The sequence below is a fragment of the Mastigoproctus giganteus genome, chromosome 2, assembly GCF_048544385.1.
Source record: "Mastigoproctus giganteus isolate SK-2022 chromosome 2, ASM4854438v1, whole genome shotgun sequence".
In the NCBI taxonomy this organism is placed as follows: Eukaryota; Metazoa; Arthropoda; class Arachnida; order Uropygi; family Thelyphonidae; genus Mastigoproctus; species Mastigoproctus giganteus.
In genome coordinates, this window is record NC_143576.1 from 15486675 (window position 1) to 15499877 (window position 13203).

Here is a 13203-nt window from a genome sequence, read left to right on the forward strand (position 1 = left end):
GATCTGGATGCATCTTTCGTTTATTACAAAAGTGAATGACTCTAGATTTCTGATAGGATAATCGGTAACCATTGTGTATCATCCATAACTCAATGTTATTTATAGATGTTTGCAGCTGCCTTTCGATAAAGCTCATGTTTTGCGAGCTGCAAGACACAGTCAAATCATCAGCATAGAGGTAAGAGTTTACAGCTTTTGGAATATTTTTTGTCATCTGATTTATTCTAATTGCAAATAAGGTTGCACTGAGTACAGAGCCCTGCGGGACTCCTTCTTCTTGTATGAATGTTTGCGAAAGTACTTGCCGATAGCGAACTTGAAAGGTCCTGTGTTGTAGGAAATTCTGTATGAAGTACGGTAAGTGTCCTCTCAGGTCCAGGGAATGAAGATCTTTCAGGATACCAAACCGCCAAGTGGTGTCAAAAGCCTTCTCTATGTCGAGACATACCATTACTAGATGTTTGTTTTGGATAAACGCATTCCTGATGTCTGTTTCCACTTTGATCATGAGATCTAGAGATGATCGGTGTTTTCGGAAACCAAATTGATTGTCAGAGATAATATTTTGGGAATCAAGATACCACGTTAGTCGACGGTGTATCATTTTTTCTATGGTTTTACTTAGGCAGCTTGTGAGCGAAATGGGTCTGTAATTGTTCGGAATAGAATGATCTTTCCCTGGTTTGGGTATCGCCAGTACAAAAGCATGACGCCAGAGGCTGTGGAAGGAATGTTCCATAAATATGCGATTGTAGAAGGTCAGTAGCGAAGATAATGATTTATTGTCTAGATGTTGTAACATTATGTAGTATATTCCATCCGGGCCAGCAGCACTGTTTTTAGCGGTGGATAAAGCTTCTTGAAGTTCTACCAAAGTAAGTGGTGTATTATATTGGAAAGAGGATGTAGTTCTAAAATTCGGATGGGATTTTTCTGCTACAGCTTTAATCTTTTGAAATGATGGATCATATGCCGTAGAGTCAGACAACTGTGAAAATACCGTCCCTAGAGCATTTGCAATCTCTGCAGGAGTAGATAGCTCCTGTCCATTCACGGTGAAAAGTGGGGACGACAAAGGGGGAAATTTACCATTTAATTGTCTTATTTTCCTCCAAATAATTCTTACATCAGTATTTTTATTAATTGTAGTTGCGAATTGAACCCAAGAGTCTCTTTTTGCTTTCTTTCTAATATGACGGGCTTTAGCTCTAATTTTCTTGTAATTTATAAGATTAGTGGTGGTAGGATGTTTGCGGAATAAATTCCATGCACGGTTTTTTTCTTTTTTTATATTCTTACAATCCTCGTTCCACCAATAATTTCTGTTTCTACGAATGCTTGACTTTGATTGTGGAATGGCGGTGGATGCAGCTGCTAGAATCTGTTTTGTAATATGGTCGGCAACTGTGTCAATCGGATGAGATTTGATGATCTGATTGTCGAAGGATACGTTAGTGGTATACTTTGCCCAGTCTGCCTTGGAAAATTTCCATTTTGTGTGAGTTTCTGAAGGTATGCAGTGTGAAGTTTCAATTTTACATATTATAGGGTAGTGGTCACTATTGAGTGGATCATCCAGAGCTGTCCACTGGATACTAGGGAAAAGGATTGGAGAGCAGATAGAGAGATCTATTGAAGAGACTGTTCCTGTTGGGAGGTGGAGGTAAGTTGGCGAACCAGTATTTAATATGGTTAGATTCCGTCTTTCAATAAGCATTTCGATGATTTTTCCCCGTCCGTCTGTATTGGAAGAACCCCACAATGGATGGTGTCCATTGAAGTCACCCAATAAGCAGAAAAGGATTGGCAACTGCTGAATGAGATCTTCAAGTTCATGTATGGTACAAGGGCGACTGGGTGGCAGGTAGATTGAAGCAAGTGTTAGGGTAACGCCAATGGCTATTCGTGTGGCAACAATTTCAACATTGGTTTGTAACTGAATGCGTTTGCAGGGTACTCTTCCATCTATAAGTATCGCTACCCCTCCGTGAGCATTATTAGTAGCAGGTCTGTCTTGCCGAAAGAGAGTGTAATTTTTTATCGAAGTAGACACCTGAGGTGTTAAATATGTCTCTTGTAAACAGATTCCAATTGGTTTATAACGCTTAATTATCTCGTGGATGTCGTCGATATTGCTGCGAAAGCCTCTACAGTTCCATTGGATGATGTTTTTCATTGTTTGGATTTAAATGAGGAAGCTGTGTCTGTCTGCTTTTTGGAAGTCTGTTTCTGTCGGTCAATTTTTATTTTGTCTCTCTTTGAAAATATTGGTCTGGCGTCTATTACATCTTCTGGATGAATTTCCAGAATGGTTTCCGTTTCTTCATGAGAGCAAGTCTCATTCGTGTCCATGAAGAAAGATTCAGCATGCTGCTTGTTACCGGGATCAGAGTTTTCTGTTTGACTAGATCTTACAGGAGTTGTAAGAGTTACAGGAGGTATCGTGACTGGTGTGTTATTAGATCTATTAGAAGTCTGTTGCTTTGAGGACTGAGGTACAGTAGAGAGTAAAGTTCGAGCCCATTCAGAAATAGAGATGCTTGGCGGGATTGATGTATCTGTTTGAACTGATATTGAGTGAAATTTTTGAGCAGCGTCGGCATATGTACGTTTTGGCATCGGTATTAGTTGCTGTAATTGTTTTCTGGCTTCGGAAAATGAGACTTTCTTTTCTATCTTGTATTTTTGAATTTTCTTCTCGTATTTCCACTGATCGCATGTTTTTGAGAAAGCTGGGTGATTGCCTTTACAATTAGGGCAAAGTGAGGACTGCGATTTACAATCAGCTTGGGCATGTTCCTTCGATCCACAGTTAGGGCATACGGCATCGCCTCTACAGACAGTTTGGGAATGTCCAAATTTTTGACATTTATAACACCTTAGCGGGTTTGGGATATACGGGCGAATGCGGCAGTTCAAATACCCGGCTTTTACTGATGATGGTAGGTTGGGTGAGCTAAATGTCAGTATGATACTGCGAGTTGGAATAAGTTCGCCATCTTTCTTAATCATGATTCTCTTCGCTTGTATGACCTTCTGATCCTGCAATTCGTTGACAATTTCCTCTTCTGAAACATTCATTAGGTCCCATTCTGAGATAACACCCTTGGAGGTATTGAGTGTTGCGTGTGGTGACACCTTAACAGGGATTCCATTGAATGTTGTGAGCTTGAGAAGGTACTCTGAATGTTTAGAGCTTGTAGTCTCAACCAACAGGTCGCCAGATTTGAGACGGCACACCATTTTGGGGGAACCTGCTACATTTTCCAGACACTTTTGTATGAGGAATGGCGATAGATTGCCTAGGGCCTGGTTCGCTAAGGAATGCAGGATCAGGAAACTCGGATGTTCTATTAGGGAATCATCCGTCTTCAGTCTCTTTCGGTTGGTTTTGTCATCATTAGGTTGGTGCAAATCCTTTGAATTTGGATTTGCTGTCTGAATCGGGGGAAAGTTTTCAAAGTCCATGTTTTGCTCCTTTTGGCCCTGGGGGTTTGCTTTACCACCCAGGTTTCCGGCCCCGCCACGGGGAGGCAGGAGCAGTGCCACAAGGTGACCAAGCGGCTGGGTTAGGAAGTTAGTATTAATATAAAAAGAAACAGAAAGGTGGTTTTCCTTCCTGGGCCTTTGCCTACTTCTTGTAGTGCGAAAGAGCTACTTTGATCGAGAAATCAAGAAAAACGGTTGTTGAAACAAAAATAGAATCTATTCGCTGAAAATCTCTTTAGGAAAAAACGCTTTTACAGACGCACTAGAATCGCTTGGCCACGGAACGCTTGGCACCCGGGGCCAAAGGAAGCAGTGATGAATGTAGAAAGGATTCTTATGTTACGTACTTTGCTGGACCGTCACTTCACTTCTGGACCACACTTCAACAGATTTGGACTGCTAAACAGATAATTATAACTTAATTAAACAAGAAGAGTTAAATGACTTAATTATATGTGATTTAAACTTATCTAAAAAGAAAAGGCAGAATTTCTTGGTTCTAGATTACAACAGTGGAAGTTATTTGAAGCAGGAATTCAAACTACAGTATACTGAAAACATCACAAAGTGTTTTCAAAATATTTCATTATGGAAGATGGTGTGTGTTTCGTTAAAAATATTAATGGTTTTCTGAACAAACTGGGCATCAAATACAATCCATCCTAATGAATAGAATATATTTATTGATGTCTCAAAATTTAGTCTAAAAGCGTTTTCCTGCACAGTGGAAATGCATCCCCCATTAGTTTCTTTACTTAATGCTATTAGCTCAAAAGAAAAATATGAAAATATATCCATGATCCTAAGTGCAATAAAGTATAATGACTTTTCCTGGAATGTTTGTGGTGATCTTAAGGAACTGGATTAATCACTGGTCTACAGGAAAGTTTCATTGTTTTCTATGTTTGTGGGACAGTTGTGCAACAGAAAAACATTATATTATGCATCAGTGTTACCACAGAGTAGTAATATGAAATATGTTCCACTAAAACAGGTTAAACCAAAACAGGTTCTTCCATGTCTGCATATAAAGCTTGGTTAAATGATGAATTTTTTTAAAGGCACTGGATAAAGGAGGTGAATTCTGCTAGCTAAGTTTCCCAATTGAACAGATGCAAAACTAAAAGAAGTAATTTTCATTGGACCTCAAATAAAGAAACTTCTCAAAGATGTTGTATTTGAAACAAAGCTACAGGATACTGGTAGCAAAACATTTCAGACCAGTCAAATGTCTTTGACAATTACTTTTTTTTTCATTCTTATTTAAGTTTTTTTTCTTCAAAATTTGAATGATGTAATGAATTTTGAATGAAAATTTGAACGATGAAATGTAAATGATACACAAAGGGAACACTTTCATCAGGACATATCCATGATGAAAATGAAGTACCAAGGTCACAGGGATACTGCCATGGTGAGAGATTGCTACTGGTTTCTTAAAAGAGAAAGAAAACTGGACTATAAAAAAAAACTGACTGGCAAATATTTCTAAGGAAATAAAAAAATATGTAGTACCTTATACATTTGATTGAAGTATTTTAAAATTAGTAAGACTCATTTTTAAGATGTATTATTGTACAATATTTGAAACTGGTCATTAAGTTATTAAATTTTCAGAATACAGACAATCCCTGGCTTACGTAATACTCAACTTATGGAAATTCAACTTTACGTAATTTTTGCCAGCCATTGCAAACTTAAAAAAATCGTGGAAACGTATTTTGCATCCTGTAGGAATAAATGGAGGTATCGAGAAAATATCATAATGTGAACCCAATAACACATTGTTTTGTTTTTTTTTGGTAATTCGTTCCAAGATCTCGGAAGTTGAAATTTTCGCTATATAACTAAGTTCTCTAAAAAGGTAATTTTTATAATGGAAATTGAACTACACTTTCATTGTCATCATATGTTCTATTGTAAGACCTTTGTGATATTTTTCTAAAGCACATTTCCGGAGGTCACTACCATAAAACAATAAAAACAATTTGACCTTTCTGGTTTATTGGGCTTTTCTGTTAGTGCAATCTATTATAAATGGGTAGTAAACTCTATCTTATTGCATTTGCAATAATACCGATAACTGGAATTCTGTGGGTTTTTACATTACGGTATTATGGTGAAATGAGTTCCCCTTCGTTGAAATCTAAATTATCATATAAAGAACATAAATACATTTTCAGAATCTTTTCTTCATTCCTATTTACTTATTACAATGGTGAAGGGAAAGGGACCAACGGAAAGTGCAAGTGCTGGCAGTGCTAGGAAACGAAATAAAATTGATTTAGAAATGAAGGTGATTAATTAAGAAGTACAAAGCAGGACAAAGTTTGTTATCTATTGCATGGAATTAAGTCTCACTGCTTCAACAGTGAATGCTATTTTAAAGAACAGTGTGTGTATAAAAGAATATGTTAAAGGATCAACACATTTAAGATCAACAGTGATCAGCATTCAGGTGATATATCGAAGATGGAAAAGCTATTAATAATATGGATGGAAAGTCGGATTCAGAAGCAAGTGCCCCTGAGTCCAATGGCCATTTAAGCAGAAGCAAGAAATATTTACAAAGATATTAAGGATAAGTACGGGGAACCTCAAGCCAAGTTCGTGCAAGCAATGGGTGGTTTAATAGGTTCAAGCATCGCACTGGTTTCCAAAACATTAAAGTATGAGGTGAAGTCACCACTGCTGATTCTGCAGCTGCAGAGAAATTTTGCGATGTGTTGGAAAAAAAAAAACCTAAATCTCCACAGCCCTCAACTTCCACAGTGGCATGCTTATCAGCCAAAGAGTTAATTCTGGCAAAGATGCTCAAAAGGTAAAACTGGCTGTCTCCTCTCTCTTTTTTTAATTTTATAATTTTGAAATTTTTGTAATTTTTCCTGGGCATGAGAGAAAAAAGTTGAATAAATGATTCTATTTACATGTTCATCAAACATTTCTTTTTTTGCTTCAATCAAATTCAGCATGCATAGTTGAGAGTGCTGCATAAGCAATTAGTGAAATTCCAACTTAAGTAAAATTCGACTTATATAGATCCGCAGAGCTCAACCCTTACGTAAGTCAGGGAGTGGCTATATCTTTTAATGGAACCATTAAAAGATAGACAGAATTTTGATATTTTTGAGATCAGCAGATCAATTTCCTTATTAATTCATTGTACATTAATTCAGTTGATTATGGTAGAACCAAGCACCCTAGCTCTGAGAACCTTGGGGTAATAATGTTGCTAATTTATGGTACTTTCCAATTTGCAAGAGCTAGATACTGTATTTCAGCATGACCACTAAGTCAGAGAAGATTACAATTTTGACAATAAATACAATCATTAACCATATTTAGCAGTTATACAGGCTAGAACCATGGTGCACTCAAACCCAAGTGCGTTACTGCACTCTCATGCTTGATCACTCAGCTACAACTTTTAATTCGAACAAAAGTAAAATATAAATGAAAAGAGAACCATATCCTAATTTATATAATTACAATTTTTATGGGTTAAACAAGCATAAGTATACTTAAAAACACAATTCTTGTCTTAAATATTACCTGATAAGACTGATGTGGAATATAAAAGTAGAGACAAAGGAAACCAATGTATACAAAATAAGAAAAATTTGTTTTATCTATATATTCACATTAGTATTCACATCATTTAATGATTAAGCTGCATAATATGAAGACAATGTTTACTAGCTCGATAAAGTATGTGAAAAAAAAAAAAATTAATAAACAACAGAAATGGATAAAATAATTCATAACAGCTACAAATAACTTCAAATATACATTGTGTGATGATATTAGGAGGTCAGAAAATTGTTGGGTTATGGGAGCCTGTTGAATCTGGAGCACAAATGTACAATAACTTAAGCATTTAAATTTAATATTAACAGAAAGTAAAATTAATGTTATAACAATATTATTTTAACTAAATTATGAAAAATAAAAGATTTTTCCCAAAAAAAACATGCAATACTGAAAACTGGAGTATTTATACAGGGTGATTCAGGAGGAATAGTAAATATTTTAGGAGGTTATAGTATCAATTATTCTGAGTAAAAAATTCATATAAACATGTGTCCAATTCTCAATGGATATGGAGATACGGCTGTTTGAAACTGGCACCACACAGCTCCCTGAATCAGATATGACCAAGAAGCAGTTATAACCTGACACTGGTGTTAAGAATGCTGTACATCTTCACACATGCTGAATATGCCGATTTTTGGTGTTTTGTGGTGAAAGTACTGTCGACAGTTTCCTAACAGCAGAATACCAGATTCAAGAGCATTTACACAAAACTGCGTGAGATTAGTACAGTTCCCAGCACTCATATTTCTTCTGAAGGTGCAAATGAACAAAATGTAGATGAAATAGAACACACTCTTCAGCTGGTAGAATGTAGTCCTACTATTAGCACACAAAGAATTTCTACGCATATCAGTGTTCCACAGACAAGGGTATGGCGAACATTACATAAGCATGACGTATCCGTTTCACATACGGTGGGTGCAACACCTTCAACCAGGAGATGACGCCCAACAATTTGAATTTTGTCGGTGGGTAAATGCTAATGGCCGATTAAATCCATTAATACTGTTCAGCGACGAAGCTACTTTCACCCATGACAGTATCAACAACACCTGTAACTCTCATAGGTAGTCAGACAAAAATCCACATGCCGCTGTAGAAAAATTTTCAACATCGCTTCTCTGTAAACGTGTGGTGTAGTATCATTAACAATCAGTTGACTGGGCCTGTTGTGTTACCAAATTGTCTTACAGGGCCCATTTACCTAGAATTTCTACAAAAACTTTCAATACTACTGGAGGATGTTCCCTTGGCTACAAAGGATTGGTATGTACTTTCAGCACGTTGGAGCTCCTGCACATTATACCTGTCTAGTGATACAATATCTAAATCGAATAATGTTCCCATCTACTAAACTAAACTTTCTCTGAATGATGGATCGGCCACGGTGGTCCCGTTCATTGGCCACCAAGGTCTCCAGACCTCACTCCATTAGATTTTTGTTTGTGGGGATGGATGAAAAGCACAGTATACAAAGAAAAGGTGAATACAAGAGACGAATTGCTCATTTGCATTTTGGATACTGATACCCTCATAAAGGAATGCCAAGACAACCTCAGAAGAACAACACGTCATATTATCACAAGAGTTGCAAAGTGCATTGAGGTTGGTGGTTTGAGTTTCAAACATTTATTGTGAACTGTAAAAAATTTGTCAATTATTTGTGTTTTGTATCATTCAAAAAGTCAAGAAATACTTTTTATCATTCTTTAATACCTCTCATAATGACTTTGTGTGTGCCAGTTTCAAATAGCTGTATCTCCGTATCCACTGAGAATTGGACACATGTTTATATGAACTTTTTTACTCAGAATAATCGATACCATAACCTCCCAAAACATTTACTATTCCTCCTGAATCACCCTGTATATAAATGGGAAGCTTTTTTTATCTCTGTGAAAAAAGTATACTTACAAGTTCAGAATAACAAAATCTCTCTGCTCACTCATGTCTACTTAATGCCTGTTTCAGATGTTTCCAAAATAATGTTCCCATCTACTAAACTCTTATCTTCTATGTCTGAACTAGCCTCTTGGGCTCTGCGAATGATGTGTTTTATGCCTACCATCCATTGATGAACCTTAAGAAAGAATGACAGAAGTTCAGTTAATATTATACTGCTTTCTGATTACCCTCTGAGATTTATATTTTAAACAGAATTTGGAACTCATATCAATCACACTTAGTGACCACTAAAATATGTCATGATGAAATGGGATGATGGTTAGTGTGGAGATGAACAGTGGTGAAGGGTGAAATAGGAAGAAAAGAGACAGGTGGAAGGGGAGAAGGAAGGAATAACTGTAAGTGGATAATGTGGAGAAAAAAGGGAATGCAGAGGTTCTGAAATTATGGAAAGAGAGGGAAAGGGAAAGATTAGAAGTAGAGATGGTAAAGAATACATGTTTGACTGAAAAGTTCAATCAATCTTATAATTCTTGGGCTTAATCCTCCCATGCTGAATTCATCAACTGATGCTAAATTCTGCAGTGGTTGGAAAGTAAGGATGGCAAAAAAATTAAAAATAATAAAATAAAAATAAATCAATATATCGATCATATGATAATCGAAAATCACATATTGATACATTATATCGCAACCAATATGAAGCCAGTATATATCAATATACTAGCTTCATATACAGGGCGGTCCCTGCAGTTATGAGGTTGCAAATAATACATAAAAAATATAACAGTATCTATGTACTTTGTTTTGACTTACGTTGAAGCACCACCACAACACACCTGACCATTTCTGTCCCACTCTTTGTGCGAGCATCGTGTTAACTCGATTCCCTCTACCTATGGTCAGTTTTTCATTTACTGTTGCTTGTAGTAGATGCCTCTGATATTTTTGATAAGTTTTACGTTAAGTGAATTCTTGGTTTTCTTATTTTTATTAACCATGGTGTTCAAAGCAAAGTACTGATGATAAAACATCAAGAATAAAAAAGACAATGCAAAATTATGGTTTAGATTCGAATTAGAAGTTATATGTCATAAAAGAAGTGGAGAATGAGCAATCGATTCCGCGTTCTCTTGAGATCTCGGAAACAATTCACACCATCCTAAATAATGAAGGAGATATCAAAAGCAGAGCAAAGAATATGATTCGGCATTCTGAGGTTAAATTGACGAGAAAAAGGAGTGATGTACTATTAGAGATTATGGAAAAATGACTAGCAACCTGGACAGAAGACCCTTAACCTTACAACAGAGACTTAACTTCAATAAACCTTACTTTAACTTACATTGTTCAATATACAATAATAAAAAATGTGTAATAAAATTTTGTCTCATTTTTCAGTTCCTTCAATCCATTTTTTACTATGTAAAAGTACATAAAATACACATTACAAAAATTTGGTCCCCGTTTTAAGTGGAACCAATTTTCCTCAGATAATTAGGACCCTCTGTATATCGATGTATACAGAGCAAGGCATTCTTGACTGACTGACTGACAGAGTCACTGTGTCGTGAACGAAGGTGTTAGGTTTGAAGGTTTGCATGTGTAAGACCCTTAAGACAGTCCCAAGGTCTAACAAAATATAAGCTGAATTTGCATTGATTTAACTTTTCTTTATTGGCCCAAATATACAAAACATATTTCCCTTTATATATAAAGATAATTCAAAATTTCGCAAAAAAAAAAAAAAAAAACACCAAGTGAATTTCTATTGGTATGATTTTAGGAATAGCTAGAAAAATCTTCCTAAAAAACACAAATATAAAATTTCAATAAAATCCATTTTTTATTATTTATTTGATTTTTTTTTGAATGCACGAAAAAAAATAAAAATAATAATTACAACAATAACAATAACAATATTGAGGGAGATGGCTAACTCAGCACAGAAGGGAAACAGTCACAAGTTCTTATGGACAACTGATTCTTATAAAGGAACTGAACCCAAAATTTTCCAAATACGTGAAGGTTACCAAAGCACAAACTCATAAAACAGAAATATAAGAGAAAAACTTACTTCACTAACATAGTCCACCATCAGAGAGCGATGTATATTATCTGCATTAACAAATTTTCCACTGGACATTTCTGAAAATTAAAACATATATACATTATTTGGCTCTATATATATAAAAAATTAAATATATATATATAAATTAAACACAGAATGTTTATATTTTTAACATAAGAAATAATTTCATCACGTACATAATAAAAAGATAATGGATTCTTCTCAGATTAAGTTTTTTAATGTAGCTGTCATTTCCTTTCGTCTGAGTTTTATGGGTCTTTAGAAGAAATTAAATAGTTCCATGCTGTTTATTTTCTGGATTAACAAGTAAACAACAGTGAATGTATGTGACACTAAAAAAATGAAAACTGTAAACTGCATTTATATGACCCCAATTAGCAATACTGGAAGCCAATTCCTACAGCCATCTTCATCATGTGCTGTGACTCATGGAAATTTTGAAAATGGAATCCTAGTGGTTGAGGAACCCAGCTTTAACATGCCACTTCAGTTCCTGCTTCATCCTGAAATTCCTGTATTTCATTCCTCATATCAGTATATTAATTGCTGAAAAATGTAACTAGATCTTATATTTATAATAAAGACATAACCATATATGAAATTAGTATTAGAAGTCATGATGCAAGAAAGCAAGTGTATACAGCATCAACTACAAAAATTTTCGACATCTCCTGTCTACCCCTTCCTATAGTTTGTTTAGTTCTTCCTTGAATTTATTCAAACTAACCACTTCCACAACAACAACAGATGGAAGTTTGTTCCAACAATCAACCACCTGCTAGCTGAAGACAAACTTCTGCACATCTGTCCTACAACCATTCTTCTTCAATTTCAACTTCTGCCTCCTCATATGTGCAGTCTGAGCATGAAGAAGCATGCCATCAGCACTGAGCCTGTTCAATCCATTAAAAGCCTTAAACACCTCAATCACATCACCTCGCAGGTGCCTAGTTTCCAGATGCTGCAGTTTGTAGAACTGAAGCCTTTCTTGTTAAGCACCCTTTTGCTTCCCTCACCAATCTCATTGTCCTTCTCTGCAACCGTTCCAGCAGATCCAACTCCTTCCTAAAATGAGTCCTCCAGATCTGTATACAGTACTTAAGATGTGGACTAACTACTGCCTCATACAACAGAATAATCACCTCCTCATCCCTGCTACCAAATTCCTGTATATCATTAACAAAAACCTTTAAGTTGTCCTGGCAACCTGTCTGCACTGCACAATTAACCCCAGATCTTTTTCATTTTCCACTACTCTGAGTGTAATAGCACACACTTTGTATGTTAACCTGTGATTACTACTACCCTATGATCTTGCAAGTGTCAATTAATATATATCACCAAATTCTGGAAAGATAAATAAAATAGCATATACAGAAATTTGCCAGGATTGCATGCAACTAAATGTTTATGTATTTTTGTGCAAGAGCAAAGGTTTTTAAGTAATTTATTTATTTATTTTATCATATACCAGTAATAAGTGACAAAATCATTTTATGATTATCAAAATAGATAGCATAGGTTACCAAGCTTGTCTAGTGAGTATAACTTTAATTTTGGCCAAAAAAGGTTAAGAATTATTGCAAGTATTTGCTGATTGTGCTTTTGTCAGTTGTTTTGTCAGTTCCTAAAGTGCACTGTTAGCAAAGAATACCTTTATTTATAGTCATACTGCTTTTTGCAAACATGATGATGCTAAAGGTAAGGAAATAGTGAGCATTACGATTGTACAAAGCTGGGTTAATTGACTATGCCTTTCAATGCTGTTTTTTGAGGGCCAAAAGTAAAAAAAATTTAAATAAATGTAAAAGTACAAACATAAATTTAACTTCTCTATAATATCAAATTCAAAGTATCTTATATTAAAGTAAATATGGTATTTTGGATTTAACATTTTGTAGATGATACATGATACACAATATGAGGCCTCCATAGCCAAGTGGTCAGGAGTGGGAGTGCCATAGCACATGCTCTTTGAGTACACCAGGGTTCGAGCCCCTGACTGCTAAATACAGTCAATCTGCAACCTGCACTGGATATGCATGGCAGATTATGGTCCATTAATTCAACAAGACTTGTTGAGGAGGCTTCCACCCTGCAATGAATTGACAATGGCTGCAGAT

General features: G+C 35.7%; 1 protein-coding gene across 1 annotated transcript in view; it reads right to left on the reverse strand.

Moving 5' to 3' along the window:
- LOC150089183 (steroid receptor RNA activator 1-like) overlaps window positions 1-13203 on the reverse strand; it is a 38531-nt gene that overhangs the window by 6941 nt on the left and 18387 nt on the right. The window contains exons 5-6 of the mRNA XM_090390362.1: window positions 11066-11136; window positions 8998-9163 (exon numbers count right to left, since the gene is read on the reverse strand). Of these exons, the coding sequence (XP_090246488.1) occupies window positions 9035-9163; window positions 11066-11136 (200 nt within the window). The 3' untranslated portion in view covers window positions 8998-9034. The remainder of the gene's footprint in view (window positions 1-8997; window positions 9164-11065; window positions 11137-13203) is intronic.